Below are 17,628 nucleotides of genomic sequence, written 5' to 3'. Positions count from 1 at the left end.
AAAAATGATTGCAATATACTGGCTCATAAAATAAAAGTCACCTGAAAGTATCAGGAAGTAAGCATTATCTAACAGGGCTAATTCAAAAGACACTTCAGACTTTTATGCCAGAAATTTCCAATTTTTTTCATTGTCGAAGGTAAAGGGTTATAGATTATGGGGTTTCAGCTACAAAAATCATTCAGTTATCAGTCCAGTGAATCAAAAAAGTTAATTTTTTTTTTTTAATGCTATTTGCTCTTGGCCACTGTCAGAGACAAAATATGGGGCTAGATAGACCCTTGCTCAGACCCACCATAGCCATTCTTTTATTCTTCCAGTATCTGTCCTTACAGGTATTAGGATATTTTCCCTACAGTATTCATTTGTGTCTGGAACTGTTGGGAGAGGAAGTTAAATATAATTTGAACTTGAGGAAAGAAAATCAGGATTTATAAATGTTCTTTATAAAAATAGGTAAGTGGGAATATTTTTGTGTGGTCTTCGATGGTGAATCAATAATTGGGGATAAGAATGGGTAGCAGGCAAAAGTCTGTAAGAGTACAGTTGATGTTGCATATGTTGGCTCCAGAGGGACAAGAAAGCTGAATGAATGACTAAGAAAATAGCCTTGGATTGTGGAGATTTATTGGAGATCTAGATAGTCTCAGAAAATTTGTGATGGTTCTCACAACTGCCCTGCAGGTCCTTTACTCAGACAGTCAGCTGCAAGAGGCTGATGAATACCATGAGATGTCTCAGGTGACTGAGGAATAATGCAAGTACTTGGGACTTTGGAGGCAAAAGACAGTTCACAGGTGTGCTCTGGCGAGCTGAGGCAACCTGTCTGTATGCTTCCAGGCTTACATCAGTCAAAAAGCCTGCTCTGCGTACCACTTTCACACCAATACTCTGTGGGCAGTCAGGGAGCAATCTTCTCACTACTGCATTTACACCAGGACGAGCTCCTGTGTGGGTACAGCTAAGTTGATAATGAAGTGCCTCATACAGCTTCAGCCTGCCTTGCTTTTCTTATAGAAACAAGCTAACTCTTGATACTCAAATAGCCTCTGCAGAACAGGCTGTATCACTAAACACACTGCTTCAGGTAAAAAAAAAAAAACTACAGCTTTCTGGTATAGGAAGAATCTTATTATTACGGGCCAACGGTGGTTATGCCCACACAGGGATAACAGTCAGAGGGAACAAAAGACTAGGAGGTTGTCCTATTGCTGCATTCTTTAGGGCTTTTCCTCTAAAAATAACTTGCTCAAACTGTTGTGGAGATAATACTCATTAAAATGGATCCCTTATCTTATCTACACCAGCAATTCTTGTGCTCCTGTCCTTAACAGGGTAGGCAAGCAAACTGTCCAGTGGGAGAGAGTTGTATTTACTCTTTTAAGAGCATGAGCTACTGATTAAAAGGAGCCTGTTCTAATTACAAAAAAGCATTGCTTAAAATGTTTAGCTATAACTTTCATTTCTTCATCAATGAAACCTTTGCTTTTACCCCCATGAGTTGCTGAGGGGCCTTTGCTGGGTGGAATACATTACTGACCACTGCAGTCACTCAGCTGGAGGGTATCCCGGTCAAAACCTAGATCAAAACTAGTTTAGTGTTTAAACCCCAAGATAGAAAGGCAGGGGAACACTCGATGTAAACTGCCCCCGTAACAATACAAAATCCTTGTCAAATCAGAAATAGTTTGGTACACTTGAAGAAAGCAGAGTGATCACTTTGTATACTGTGTCCATGTGAATGACAGCTCTTTGATCTTCACCTTCACCCTCAGGCTGCCATGTCAGCTGTGACGTCTGATGCATCACATCTGCCATTCTTCTGCTCTTCCTATGGTTTGTCTGGTTGGTTTTTAACTAAAATTAAAATATGACAGACAGTACACCTGAGATCTCTCTGTCTGTCAGTATCAGATATATCAAAGACAGAGTAAGGGGTGAGGTTTTATGAAAGTGAGAGAGGAAATAGATTTTGGTATGGAACAGGAAGTACAAGAAATTTTCTGATAATGTAAGAAACAGCAGGGCGTAATTATACAGTATATCAAATCTGGTTATTGCAAATTCTCCTGGAAGCCATTTCCAGGTACATGAAATGCAAGGAGTTGACTGGGAACAGGCAACACAGGTTTACCATGGTAAATTATGCCTCACCGTGATGAGGCGATAACATGAGATGATCTGACCATGATGAAATGACTGGCTCCATGGAGAATAAGAAAGCAGTGGATATAATTTACCTTCACTTTAGCAATGGTTCCTGTGGTGGTCTTCTAGTTTATTGGACTAGATAAGCTGCTTACAAGGTAATAACTGAACTGGATTGGCATGCTGAAAAGTCAACAGATCAGTGACTGGTGTCTGTTTACTAATGGAATTCCTCAGAAGTCAACACAGTGGCAACACTGTTTTGCATCTTTATTAACAATCTGGACGGTGGGACATAAGACACCCTCAGTAAATTTTTGGAGGATGCCTTATTGGTGAGGAATAGTTAGTATGCAGGGCTGCTCTTCAGAGCAGGCTGAAGAAATGAGCTGACAGAAACTTCATTAAATTCAACAAAGGCAGAAGCCAAATCCTACCTCTGAGCCAGAACTGCCCATGCAGCACTACTGGCAGGGCACTGCCTGTGTAGAAAACAGTTTCACAGAGGAGGACCAGGGGTCCTGATGAGCAGAAAGTTGAATGTGGGTCAGCAATGGGCCCTCTCAGCAAACGTGGATAATCAGTACTGGGTTGTGCTAGCAAGAACATAGTCAAGACATTGTGAAAAGTGATTATTCCCCTCACATTGTCACTTGTGAGGTTACATCTGGAGTACTGCGTTCAGTTTTGGGATCCCCAGTAAAAACACTGACAAACTGAGCAAGTCCAGTGGAAGGCACTTAGGCAGCTGAAGCATATGATATGCAAGGAGTTGAAGCAGCTGCATTTGTTCAGCCCAGAGAACAGAAGGCCAAAAGGGGATCTAATTACTGCCTTCAACTACTTCAGGAGAGGTCATAGAGGAGGTAGAACAAGGCTATTCTTGGAGATGCGCAGTGAAAAGCTGAAAGGTACCAGTCACAAGTTGTACTAAGGAAAATGTTGATTAGATAGAAGAAAAAAAATGTTTGACCACAAGAGTGGTCAAACAAAGTGACCTGCTGCAAGAGAGGTTGTGGAACCTCCACAGACTGGTCTAATTTCAGAGTTAGTCATGCTTTGAGCAGAGCATTGGACTAGGTGACCTCCAAAAATTCATTCCAACCTAAATCATTCTGTGATTCTCAAATTATTGTGTGTCATTTTAAAAAGCTTCTAGCTGTTCATGTGGAGTCTGAGAGCTGTTAACTTTGCTTAGTCCAACCTGAAGGAAGAAGGATCTAGGTACATGCCTGATATAGGGTATAGGGATGATTACAACCTGCTTTATAGAAAGACAATGTTTGATCCTTTTGAATATTCAAAATGTCTCATGCAACTGGCTGCTTACTCAAGGTTGTTTAACATGAAAAGCCTGTTTCCCAAGGACCATAGAAGTTTTGAGTCCACTTATGTTACTGTCTTTGACAGTAAAAAATCCTTTCTTGTTTGCCCTCCTGTTAGAGAGGCTACCATTTTCCCCAGTTGTATTACAGTTAATGACAACATCTAGATGTAATGAGGCTTAAATGGAAGCTAGGTGGCTGCAGAATTTTCCCACTGAGAGCCCTCGTTCAAAAGAGTTTTCACTTCTTTGGGAATGCTTCATAGTTCCTGACTTCAGGAAAGTGATTTAAAAGTGTAAATGAGAGAGAATGATAGTCTTGATGAAGTAATACTGTTAATTTGACCTAAGAGAGAGCTAAAAGCCTCTTTTTTGAAAGGTCAGAAATCATGATTGTAACACAAGTAACACTATAACTTAAGCAACTGGTTCTAGCTAAAATATTCTATACAGTTATATAAAATATTTACCCATGTGTTTTCAGATATCTCCAAGCACCATCAATACTTCCACCATTACATCCATGTTGATTCCTGGTATCACAAGAGATCAAATTCTGAGCGGAAAGGTTGTCTGTGATCTGTCCTTCAGAATGGATTGCTATTCTGTCTGCCGCAACACCTGTTTTGATATAAATTTTCTGTTATCAGAAACAAATAATTATTCACAAATTCATGCTGGTTATTGTGAAAGAGGGACTGAAATACAACCTCAATATTTTCTGTCTGTGCAGATGTCTTTACAAAACAATACAGATATAATCTGTACAGGCTTTTGAGAGAAAGGATTGTGAAACTGCAAAGCATCATGAGCAACTTTACTGTAATATTATAAATCCATAGATTTACTGGTTATCATGAAGTCACATGTATCTAAACAGCAGCTGAGGCATTTACATAATTTAGTTTGATAGTCTCTACCATGTTTGTAAATGAATATTCACATCTGGTTGCCTTTAGCAGAAGAGGCAAGTACTCCCCCACCTCTCTGCAGCTGAATCTCCAAATGTCTTTTCTTTCTTTTCTATGTTTTGTTCCTTTATTTGAGAAAAAAGAAAAGCAAAAATGAACAGTCCTATAAAGAAGAAAATTCAGGACTGAAAGACTGAAAGTATGTACTGGTTTTACTGGAAAGAATATTTGGAAATGCTCATATTAATATGTACATGTGGGATTCATTGGACTTCCTTCTCTTTGCACACAAAATTCTTCTGCACACAAAATTCACCTTAGATGTCTGAACTCAATCAGATATAGTCATAATTCTAAGTACTAATGTATTTATGCACTGATTTAAAGGCAGACTAGGTTAACTAAGTTGTAGGTGAAATTAAGCTACTTCTTTCTTTAATGAGTGATAAGGAAACAATTATTAAGCCCCAAATCCAGTCATTAACTGTGCTTAAATTATATTTTTATTATCCATAGCCCTTCATTTTTGAACCTGAAAATAATAATTTAAAAAATTCCTTGACATCTAAAGCCCTATTAAAATGAGCTTTGGACAAGACTTCAGAAGACTGAATCTGCTGATGGCAGCTGAAAACAACTCTGTTTTTACTTTTGCGAAGTGTCACATGATAATGATTTTATTTTCATAGGTGTAAAAGCTTTTTACTGAAGATTTTTTGAATACTTATAGGAATTACTTGTGATAAAGAATGATACAGGAGTGCTTGTCTATTTGTTGAGCAACAATTAATCGTATGAAGAAGGACTGAAAATTCAGATTGAAAATGTTAGATTTAGGCTAAACAACATGGGAAGGCATCTCATAATATCTAGCATTGAAAAGAATTACGTTAATTAAAATCAAAAGATTCACTTATGAAATGGAGAATTTAGGCTGGATATCTGGAAAGTCTTTCCCTCAGTGAGATCTGTTCATCTCTGCAGTAATCTGTCAGAAGAGGTGTTAGAAGCTCTTTTGGTTTTCTCTTTTAAAACTACGCTGGACAAGACACATTAGTACAGAGTGTGTTCAGTCTGGCTTTGGCAGGGACCTGGGATTAACTGACTTAAATGCTCCTTTCCTTCTCTTACTGCTGTTATTTAAAGAAACAGTTGCAGAAACCTGCACCTCTAAGGACCCACTACCCGAATCAAGTCATAAGGACTGATTGCATATTTTTTTCTCTATCTTAATATATACCAATATGTACTGAGATTTATTGCAGCGTAAGAAAAATGAACATAACTGGTCACTGTAGCTTCTTTGGAGGAAGTGACACAAACGATTGTGTCCATTTTTTATAAAACCAGAGGTTGTAGCGCGAGGTCGAATTGCATTACTGACATTTCTTTGCTTACAGAATTTGAAAATAGTTTCTTCCACAAATATCTGAACAGTTTCAGAGTTTTCTTCTTATAAAATTATTGAAAAGATTATACTTCATTTACTTGATTAGCAAGGGTTGGCAATGGCAAATGCATACATATACAAATACACATTAAAAAAAATTATAGCCTCCCTGTTTTAAACTTTCAAGTCAAACATGTGGTGGTGCAAACACGGTTGCACATTTTTTAAAAGTCACTCTACCAGTTATGGTAAGTGCATTAGTCAATCCATTTTCTACTTTCTGTCACCAAAAAATCTCCATATGTTACACAAACTTATGAAAAGTGAACAAAGCTCTACAGCTTAGATTGACTTTTTAAGTCTTTGGGACAACTTAGAGGGAAAATTGTAGGAATTTCAAGTGTTCCTATTTGGTGATAGAAAGTGAACAGCAAGCTGAAATTTCTTCATTGCTCATCACTACATTTTTCATCACGCATCTAACATTAATGATAGTTTTTAAAGGAGAAAAAGATTAATATTACTTGCAGTTGAAAAAGCCCAGGATGCTCCACAGTTTCGCTGATCCAGAGGATCATGAATCCACTCAGGCCATGCATAAGTGGCTGCGAAATATTCAGGAAATTTTTCTTCTGGAAGTGAGTTTCCCTAAAACAAAAGGTAGAAGATCTGCATATGCTTTAATGCCTAATTTTGTCTTAAATTTTACCCTAATTTTGTTTTTAAAATTCTTATTTTTTAAATTGAGGAAACATAAAGCATTGGCACCTGTGGCTTCCTAAGCATCCCTGTGGTGGTTAACCTGTGGCTGGGTGCTCCTTCCTGAGAGCAGGAGGGTTCCGGCACTCCACTGGCTGAGCTGGAAGGCTGAGCTCCACAACTGTCAACCCGAATAACCTGTCCAGCTTCTCTCTGATTTTTATCTCAGAAAACAGTTCCCTATGAAAGATGTTAATTATGACCCAGCTGGCATTTTTAGAAAGAAAAGCCTTCTGCTACAAATAGCAGTAAAGTTAGATACCTGTTCCCCTATTGTCCTTGACACGTGGCTGCAGGTAGGACATTTCAGTTACCATGGGGGAGGCATCAGCAGAGCATATCATTGACTTGTCTTTTACACAGAGGTTTTTCAATCTCCAGTGCTTATTCTTATTCCAGAATGAAAATCAGTGATTTTCCTTCTGCTTTGCAATCTGATGTTGAGTTGATGAGAATTCGTGGTCTGCTCACTAAAGCCATTTGGACAGCCATTTTTGGAATCTTCATCTCTCAGCCTTAATTTATGTCCTCCAAGCTTTGCACAAATGCCTGCGTATGCAAGAACCATCTGGTACAACTGTTAATAATCTGCTCTTGCTCAACATATCAAAACCATTGACCCATTATTTTCACTGTTGAACTTTATGTAATGATTGCTTATGCTGTGCAGGGAAATAGTAATGGTCACCCAAAACTGCAATATTAGTCCATCCAGTCTATCAGGTTGTCTCCAAACATTGTTGATAACATCTGTCCAGAGGAAAATACATTATACAAAATATGATCATCTGTTCCTAAGCAAAACAATTCCCTGATGTTTCTTTCTTATAAGCAGGCTCATACCCGGAAGCACAATGGCTTCTATCCTGTTTAAATTCCTCTATTTTAGTCTTCTAATTCTGTGTGTCCTTGCTGCACCATTTTTCTAAATTGTTTATGTGACTTATAAGACTACATACTTTTTCCTGAGATGATTTAGACATTTGGGGCCAGGTCTTTCAACCTATTTCAGGACTCTTTAGGGATCCAAACTGTACCACTTTGGCTGTATCCAGATCACTTTGTTGTATACACTGGGAGAGAGCACTGCCTCCATCCAGCTTGTATGCCTAGATTTCCCACAGAAAACCCACGGCTAAGATGTGGATAAGGACAAAAGAAGCTTGTACCTCAGGTCTGTATCTGACATTAGATTGGGATACAGCCCCAACAGACAGATTAATACAGTCTGTGCATATGTCCAGACCCAGTAAGTCTCAAAGGCTTCTAGGTTCACTACATTAGGCTGTGAGTCCTAAATACAATCAAAGTGTACTGCAAGCTGTTAAGTCACTTAAGTGTTTTTTGAATTTTACCTCCACCCATAACAAGCCAGTAATCTTTTAAATCTTGCTAAAATACTAATCTCAATATTTTGATTAATCACTTTCAAAAGTCTGCTTTTTCAAAAGCTTGTTAGATACATGGGATTTGCAACCTCAAATGACACACAGAAAGCAACAGATAATTTAAAGAATATCTTGCGAAATTATCATTATGTTCATTATTAATGAGCAAGCACAAGCACAAGATCTACTTTGAGGATGAATCATGCAGGCAAAATCCCAGACAAATAACATTTCTTTTACGTGATAAGACTGCTCACTGTCAGCCAGTAAACATGCAAAATTTGGCAAAGATTGATTGGCACACTTAAGTGGGCAATGACCGCTTACAATGCTATAAATGAGGCAGTTGAGAAAAGCAAAATTCTAAACAGATCTTTAGTCTGAGACAATGTGTTACTTTACGTATTCCTAAACTACTGCCAATGTATTTAACAGCCTCATATTGTAAATCCCAGAGCAAATCCCTCATTAACCCTCAGCCTTGTCATTTAGAAGTGCAGGATTGACCTGTAGCCAGAAACATTAGCTTTTTGTCTGAGAAATTGCTACCCTGATATCGAGAAGCACTGCCGTTCGGTGACAAATAGTAAGTCTAGACAATTGTTTCTCAATATATGCTCCATGGAACAGCATCAGACAGCAAAATGCAATCAGCAAAACTACTAAAAAAATTATTTTTAAACCTTCATATGTATTCTCTGCAGTGAAGCTAGTAGTCTAGTCAAAGCAGGAAGGTAAGTGGATATAAAGGAACACTTGTACTTCAGCTATGACTTCTTCAGAGAAGTGGCCAATCAGAGAAAATGCTGAGGATTACTGAATTTGCAAATGTGGAAAGAGTTTTTCTGAGAGAAAGGTGGTTTTTCTTTTAATGGAGGGAAAAGGTTCTGGACATCACTTGCTTTGTGAAAATGAGCATGCATGTCCTTCAGTTTGCAAGAGAGAGATCTATAACTGCTGAGGTTTTTTACTATGAAAAGCCGTATATCAGAGGAACAGCTGGTGTACTTTGTATATCTTCACATTGTCTTTGTGAGTTCTTTGATACTTAATTGAAAATGGTGCCTTATTAATAAACTATGTATTCGATTCTCTTGTAAGATGGCACTTAGACGAGCACCCTGTTGCCAGCAGGTGCGGACCCCACCATTGCAGTGTACCTCTTGCCAGAACATGTATTGACAGAATAACACCAAAGGTGTATCACAATGTGTTTTAAAGTTGTGGCAGTTGTTTTTGAGCTACATAGAACTTCAAGAATGATTACCCCATCTACTGCAGTGAGTAAACACTTTCAAAATGCCTTCTCAGATACCACACATTGACACTATCAGGAGCTTCAGCTTTGTCAGGAGTCACAACAGTTTTAGTGGTGTACTTAGCTGTTGGTGTGTGTTCAGATCTTGCCATATTCTGCAGCACAGGGTCCTCAGTTCAGATTTAGTTCTTTTTCCATATCACTGCCTTTTAGGTATTCTAATGTGCCACCATGTTGAACTACCCTTCAGACATAAGCATCACCTTACTGAGCAGGTAAAGTCTTCTATTAATACCAGAGTTTTTAAAAGCCGTGTGAGCAATTTCAAGAAGTTTCTGTCTTCCCTAAGATGAAATGCAGCTCTCTCACAGTGTTTAATTTGAAGTAATGTTATGAAGCTATATTTGTAGTTGGATGTGTAGGTCAAAGAAACAACTACAATGCCCCTACTCCACAACCAAACTTTTCAACACTGAATCATAGAATCATAGAATCATTAAGGTTGGAAAAGACCTCTAAGATCATCAAGCCAAACCATCAACCCAACACCACCATGTCTCCTAAACCAAGTCCCGAACTTCCACGTCTATATGTTTTTTGAACACCTCCAGGGATGGTGACTCCACCACCTCTCTGGGCAGCCTGTTCCAATGCCTGAACTTCTGGGAACTGACTCTGCAATGGATATAAAGTTGTTAACACAGAAGAGTTTTACATTCTTGAATCTTCTTTTCCGTGCAATTGAGTAAGGAGCCCCTTCTACACAAAAATGCTTTACTCAAGCATCCCCAAAAGACAGTAGCAAATAATCAGAACAGCTGGCCCTTACGTACCAGAAACTGTCATTTATTCCCTAAATAGTAGACCAGTAGCATGCTGAAGAAATGGTTTTTATTTAAAGTAAAAAAAAAAAAAAGTTGCATTTAATGAATGGGTAGCTATGGTTTTCTTCCTACATTAGCAAAACTACCAGGTTTTAATCAGGTCAGCACAGGATAGAGTCAAAAACTCCTGAACACATTTTTATCAACTGAGTATATGACTGGGAAAATGACTTGCAGTTTTCTCACTTGCAAAATGGGAAAGGCAGTAACAATCCCAGAGAATGCATGAATATTTAATTAACACCAATTTATCCACAGTAAGTAACTAGTACCTTGGCCCAAAAGTGAATTAATTCCCAATAAAGTCACTTAAAGGTCAAGCCATTAAGATTTGGAGAATGTCTCAGAAAAAATATTTAAAAGTCATTATTTCTGTATTTCATCATTCATATCATTTTACTCTCTTCTGAGCTGTCAGCTAGTTACAGGTGAAGCTTAATGGAAACACTGTCATGAAAACTTACCTGGTTTTTATCACTTAGGACTTTGTAAATGTGTTAGTATGCTTCACAAAATATCAGTGAAAGAAAATTATTCATGGAAGGCGAAACAGAAGCAAATGTCTCTGAAAATCTGGTAAGATACTTATCTTTAAAAGTGCCTGGAAGTTAACTCCATGGCTACTGGATTGTTAGTCCAATCAGTTTAGACAAACTGGTTGGTTTGACAACTGGAAGAGTCTGTCAATGTACACCTGGTGAGCCCAATCCATGCTATGAAATTGCTGGAGCGTGCAGTGACAGTAGATATGGAGCTGGCTATGAGTGAAGAAAATAATCTTTGGTATGTTTTGTGAAGTATTAAAATGTGGCAGATGGGAGATTTCCTGAAGCAGAACAGGACACCAAAGAGAGTATGTTCTTCTAATAAACTACAGAAGGGGACAGAATCAGGGAGATTTGGAGCTTCAAAGGAAGCTTCAGAGAAAAATATTTTTACATCAAAACTAGCTAAGACGGAAAACATTGGAGTAAAAGCAAGAAAGTTCTAATAATTGTGAAGAAAAGTCATAGGTAGGAGATGACCTTATGCACAACTGAGTACAGTTTTCTGCAAGCTCAGAGAATTCTCCAGAAACTGACAAAATCATACAGAGATTATTATTCTATTTTTTTAGCTTTTGTAGGTAGAAAGATTTCTTAGAATCCTATGGAAAGCTTGTGCTTCCAGTAACATGCAGGACTTCGTAAGGGTTAAATGCTTGGATGTGCAAAGCTGAATTTCTGGAGAAGAATGCACTGAACCTCCTTGGGTGTCTGGCAAGTTGTGTTTTGTCTCACGCAACTCGTAAAAACTCGTAAAAAGATAGCAGATAGAGAAAATATGCCTGTGAAATGTATTAGTGGAACAAAGGCTCTAAGTAGTAGGGCAGTCAAAGAAGCTACAGGAAGCTTAATAACAATGATTTAACAGGCTGGACATAATGCAGCACCACTGAGTAACCAGCTACCCCAAACTAAATGGAAAAAAGGAAATATCTTAAAGAATTACTTGTTAACTTTCCCTTCCTTGTTTTCCTAGGTGGGATTTCTCTCACTTAGCTAGTTACCTAGTAATGTAGATGTCAATCTCCAAGATAGGTACTTGATATCCCCTTCTTGCTTCTGCTATATAAGCATTGCACTGTATTCCTCAAGGAAAAAGCCAACAACAACAACAACAGCAAACGAACGTCTCTTGGGCCTCAATGCAGTTCACTGGTAAGTTGTGGCAGATACCTACTAAATATTGCACTAAACCCTTTTATGTAATTGTCTTATTTTGACTTGCCATCTTCAACTGAAATGGATCCTTCTTTAGCTGTGAAGAGTAGTCTAGCAAATCACACTAAGCAAAACTCCAAAGCTTAATTTCTGTCAACTTCTTTCTCTGACAACCCTCCATAGTGTAATTTTGAGCAAACTAGCCAATCTGGGCCACAACCCAATACCTCACCACACTGGTGCAGGGACCTGACTTTGTGTGGGACAAAAAAACAGCCTGCATCAAGCAAAAGGGTTAGGATTGTTGAAATTGTTGCAGAGGCATGTGGCCCCCCCCTCTTTCCCAAAATCCCTGTCAACTGGTAGCTCTGCACTGCTGTCCCCACAAGGCCTTCCATGATGTGGAAATCCTCTGCCATACATATATACAACAAGCATCAATGATTGTGTTCAAATAAATAATCAAATGGCATCACTTGCCTGACCTATATAGAAGCCAAAGATAAAAATCTGTTATATTTATTGTAATTTGCAAACCTTAGATATCTCTACTTATTCTTGCAATTTTTAAAATTTCATTATGGTGAGGTAGTTAGGTTTTTTAGTCTATGATTTCCATAATTTTGGGTCTTCTAAGAAAGACGCTGAATAACTGATCCAAAGCATTGGAAACTCTACTCTGGATTCAATAATTATGCATTTCTTCTGTAATTGCTTAACCTACATACATAACAAAGTATATTTGCTTTGCTACAGAACTAATTTGAGCATAAATAAGTGATAGGAAATTGAATTTAGCTGCAATGAAAATGGCCATGGCCAAGAGGTTTAGAAAGCTGGTAGAAGAGAATAATCTCATTTTCCAATGCTTCTCATCATTTCTCTTTCTATATGACCAGAACCCCAGCCTGCTACTGCATCTTTACATTTACATTTACATCTTTACATCTTTACATTTACATATGGGGTTTCAGAATTTCTTTCAAAGATTGTTGTTTAGTCTCAGTTATTAGCCTTAATAAACTATTTCCAGATTTTTTTTTAATGGTTACAGCTATGTATGCAATGATTAGCAAATGGATAGTATGGAACCATCCTAAAGAAGCAAAGATTTCAAACACCAGTGAGCTACAATGATAAGTTAACACTGGCGCACAGTTTTCCAATGGTTAGCATTTGCTTTTGCTCCTTGTTTGATTTCCATCAACAGGACCACACACTCTATGTCTTGGAGAACTGCTCTCGGAGCTTCATTCTTCATTCTTAATTGCTTCATGCTTCATAGAGCATGGAAGTATTTAGGGTTAAGTCCCTGAATCATAATCTTACAATTGTCCACATTTATTTTTCTATGTGATAAAGTTATGAAAAAATGTAACAATTTTACGTGACACTTACTGGGGTTTCTCTCATATTCAGCAAGGAATGAGATGGAGGGAAGGTGCCCAGGCGCTTTTTGAAACCTTCTTCCACTGTCATTCCCCAGAACTGACTGTAGTTGTCAGCTTTCCATCTTCCTCACAGACAGAAAACAAACAAACAGAACCCAGGTTAAACGATACCACTCACATTGATACTTTGCTCCTTTGTAAGAGCACCACTAACAATAACATCCAGAAATAAGTCTTTCAGATTACATTTCAAAACCTTGTATTCAATGTGCATGAGAAAAAGTTTAGTATGGGCTCTTCCGCTGCAAATGAGTGTAGGATGGAGCCGCACAGCAGTATAGGAAAAGTGGTGAGTTGAGGTCAGTAGCATGTCAGCCTTCAGGACTTGAGCATGCAATGCTTCAGGGAAGTACTGGAAAACAAACAAGATGCTCAGTCATAACAATAACTGTTATCTTGAAGTTACGCTGAAATTATGCTTCAGACCAAATGCCCACAGAGTACTAATAGCTTCATGTAGTGAGTTACATTGCCTTCAAGCTCTGGTGCACCAGCAGTGAGACACTGTTGAATCCAGCAGAAAGCCCAGCTGACACCTTCTGCTTGAGTTTTACACCAATAGCCAGGCTGAGAGAAAGGGCTCCCCATGGCTCTTTAATATTCCCTCCCTACTTTCAGGTAGACTAGATTTAGATTGTAGAATCAGCCCTGCAAACTGTATGCTCAACAGAAAAATAATACCTTGCAGCTGTGCACATTTGGAACACACTGAAATTTATTATTACTGGAAACGAGCTGAGCCACAGGGGAAGGCATTCTCTTTACCCATTTTTTTCTTGCTTGTGTATGAGGAACAAGGAGGCGGGGTTCACGCTGCCCAAATAAGAAGCCTCATTGTTCTTGGTCTGCCTGTGGTCAGTGAAGAGTGCAAGCACTTGCAAAAGTTGACTCTTCTCTCAGGTGGGCTTAACCACCCTGTGGCAAACCCTACAGCTTACCACTGACAAGAGAGAGGAGAAGGACTCCAGACACCTAACTTAATTGCCTGTTCTAACTCAGTTGGTTTGAATGTCTCCCATGAAGTACAAAATATTTCAGCACTGAGTCACAGCTTAAAATCTGGGCAGGCTTCATTGGTGTATTTAGCACCTCAGCTCCTACGGAGGCAACCCCTGTATCTCTGTCTGTAACTGGCCAGCAGGCTCCCAAGGCACAGCTCCGATACTGGGGTGTCCCTAATCCCTCTGCACTACCTGGAGGGAATGAGAATAGGCCGCAAGAAAACCACTGAGCCCTGCAAACTAAGCCCTGCAAACTTCTGATATCTTGGTTCCCATTTGGCCCATCCTCTCCCAACTCTACCTAGAGTCCTGTTATGTGGAGCAATGCTCTCAAGGGAGGAGAAAAAATGAATTTAAATATATATCCTAAGTAATAAATAAAGTGAAGAATAAGGGAAGATTATCTAAATTTTTTTTGTGAGAAAAAAAATTGTACTAAATTTGGAGGATGTTTTAGGTAGATGTTTACAATGTCAACTCAGCATGAGACTTTCAGTATCTTTTCATTTAACCTGCCAGACATTTAGGAAAGTTTCACAGATGTACATTTACTGTCAAATTGCTGTAATGTAATTGGGGAAGGAAGGGGTGGGAAGGACTGCATAACCTGTAATTTGCACGTACATACAATAAGCAATACAGTGGTTTACAACAAAACCTTAAAATAAAAGTGTTCTTACCCGTAATCTCCAGAATTGATGTGCTCAATTAAGTCTTGGCGAACAAGGCATACTTCTTTTGAACATTTCCACAAACTTTGGAAGCATTTGCTGAAAAGGCAAGAATATTACTGAGCAGAAAATGAATTGTCAAAGGAAAAATTTTAACACCAGAAGGAAGATGGAGGAAAAAAAGCATAAACAACATAAATGTCACATAGTATTTATGAAAACACAATGCTAACTCTCGTTACTTCACTACCTAAAGAATCTTAATCAGAACAAGGTAGGAAGGTTTACAGATTGTGGGAAAGGTCTTATCTGAAAAATTTTTGTTCCATCTTTGAGAGACCAAATCAGGGAAAAAAGGCAATATCCTGTAAATGAGACATTTTGAGGAAGTTTCACTCTGGAAACCCAGAAAGGAGCCATAAACCATAGACATCTTGCTCCAAGGATCCTGGGGTAAAGTCAGGGCAGTGGGGACCCCAGCCCTGTTTGGGTGCTGCTGGAGCCCCCCGGGCTGCTCTGGGGCTGGAGGTGCAGGGCTGGTTTTTGGAGAGGCAAAGCAGGAAGGCAGCTCAGGCAGCCAACTGCCAGGGCCGGCAGCAGAGCTCCCCTGCCTGTGCCGTCTGTGCCTGTCCAGCCCCAAGGCAGAGAAAGGGATGCTCAAAAAGTTCATCCCTTTCCTATGTAAACGTACATATATATATTCTTCCCTTACGAAATAATGTAAGGTCTCAACACTCATGCCAAAGAAATAGACGAACATGTTCTAAAATAATCCCCTAAACTTTAAAGATATTTGTTTTGTCTGCGTTCAGGTCAATGCCCAGATCTAGGCTGAAACCATTTTGACTTAGGTCAGAGCCAGCAGATTGACTGAGCAGAAACAGAATTAGGCCGGTGAGGAGGAGATTTTAATATTCTCATTTTCATATCTTATTAGAAAGCCCATTGACCTCTTGCTATTCTTCTAAATTAGCTGTAGTCTAGTTCTACAATACCTTAATACAGCACTACTCTTCAAGCCATTTTGATTTGATTAAATGTTTGCTATGCATTTAAGGATGCTCACTATCTTAATTCTGGTTCATGATATATGCTAAAGAAGATTCAATTTGATGTTCTCTGAAACGTTACCAGGAATTGCAGTTGTCTTTAATTATTGTTCCTTCTCCGTAATATCGGCCATCTTTATAACAACCTGCCAACATAACACATAGATGTGTGAAAAAAAAGGAAATAAATTTTAAAGTGAATTAACTCAAAACTCTTGCTACTACTGAATTAATTGGTTGATGTGGTATGCATAAATTATTTAGTTGAAAGTTGACAACATCCATTTCTAATTTTTTCAAAATAATGAAGGCAGTTTGATGTGTTTTAATTTTTTATCAGGAACATTATCATTCATAGTAAATAAAATCAGCAACAAATTCAAAACACCTACTGAAAAATTATTATCTTACACGTAATTAAAAATATTTTTTCAAATAAAGTTGTTTTACAGTAACAAAATGAAAAATAATACATTTCTAATAAAAATAATTTTCTAATTTGCAATTAAAATAAAAATAAGTATTTCCAGTTATAGAACTTTAAAAACTAATAACTATTCTAAATCTATGATAATATATTCTTTTTCCTCACCAGTTTAATTCATCTTTGAAAAACAGACTGATCAATTGTGTTCCAAGACAAATGTATGTTTCATATAGTCTCCAAAACACAGTATAAAACCTAAACTGAGTGATGATTTTTCCAAAGAAATACATGCCTCCTAAATTTTTTCTTTGATAACACTTCACTGAGAAAATACTCTGTGTGTGTTTTAATATCTTCCACATAAACTGTTTCTTCAGTGCACTTGATTGTCAAAGCTTCAGTGAAAGAAAGATCCAGGATGCCTGCACAGGGCTTTGGAGCGAGTCTATAACAAACATTGTACATTTATGGCACTGGTGATCCTAGAGGTAAAGATCATGATCCTTCCCCCACCGGAAGGGTTTGGAGCCAGAACCCCCAGATTCTCCTTTCTCCTCCATTTTCAAGAAGCTTAAACCATATTTCATATTAATATAGCGTTGACTTGCATTTACATGAAATCATGCCCTTTTCCCACCACAAGTGTGAGCAAGGCCAACCCTCTCTCATGGCAGGGGCTGGAGTTTGTCTGCCCAGGCATACACATGTATGCCTCAGCTGCCTAGGCTGCCTGTATTGGCAGGAAAGAAATACGCACTTCTAAGCCGTAGCTAAGTTTATGCTGAAGTGCAGAAGTAGACTAGAGCTGATGAATTAATGATAAGTGCCTATCTTTCCCTATTAACCATACAGCAGGCTATGTTAGCTAGTGCAGACATAGGTGAGAGATATCTCACCTAAGTGGTGTGAGGCCCAAAGTGTCTGCTCTAATTTAGCTTCTGCTAACATCCAAGATATTTTTCAGAGAATACTCAAAGCAAATTACTTAAGTGACACAGTTTGTCACACTCTGCCACACAGGCAGCATCAGAGAGTAGCTGGAAGGAGGCATCAAGGAAGACATTTTGAATATATTGATGGAAGGAAGTATTGATGCAGCGTCTGAGCGACAGGACGGAGCCTCAGTGGAGCTCTGCTGGCAGGCCTTGCCGCCCACGTCTGAGAACAAATGCAAACCTGGGCAAGTACAGAAAAAGCTTTCTAATAATATATGCTTAGGGGAACTGAAGATAAAAACCATAGTTTCTTTAGTCTAGCAAATTAA

At 38.5% G+C, this 17,628-nt stretch overlaps 1 protein-coding gene across 2 annotated transcripts in view; it reads right to left on the bottom strand.

Annotated features, from left to right (window-relative positions):
* The window catches only part of TINAG (tubulointerstitial nephritis antigen), a 53,531-nt gene that overhangs the window by 32,636 nt on the left and 3,267 nt on the right, over nucleotides 1–17,628 (bottom strand). For both annotated transcript variants that reach the window (XM_075086991.1, XM_075086992.1), the window contains exons 2-6: nucleotides 16,020–16,083; nucleotides 14,898–14,987; nucleotides 13,164–13,278; nucleotides 6,298–6,421; nucleotides 3,943–4,093 (exon numbers count right to left, since the gene is read on the bottom strand). In XM_075086991.1, coding sequence (XP_074943092.1) covers nucleotides 3,943–4,093; nucleotides 6,298–6,421; nucleotides 13,164–13,278; nucleotides 14,898–14,987; nucleotides 16,020–16,083 — 544 coding nt within the window. The remainder of the gene's footprint in view (nucleotides 1–3,942; nucleotides 4,094–6,297; nucleotides 6,422–13,163; nucleotides 13,279–14,897; nucleotides 14,988–16,019; nucleotides 16,084–17,628) is intronic.

This window comes from Phalacrocorax aristotelis, chromosome 3, assembly GCF_949628215.1.
Source record: "Phalacrocorax aristotelis chromosome 3, bGulAri2.1, whole genome shotgun sequence".
Taxonomy (NCBI): Eukaryota; Metazoa; Chordata; class Aves; order Suliformes; family Phalacrocoracidae; genus Phalacrocorax; species Phalacrocorax aristotelis.
This window is presented reverse-complemented; position numbering and strand designations above follow the sequence as displayed.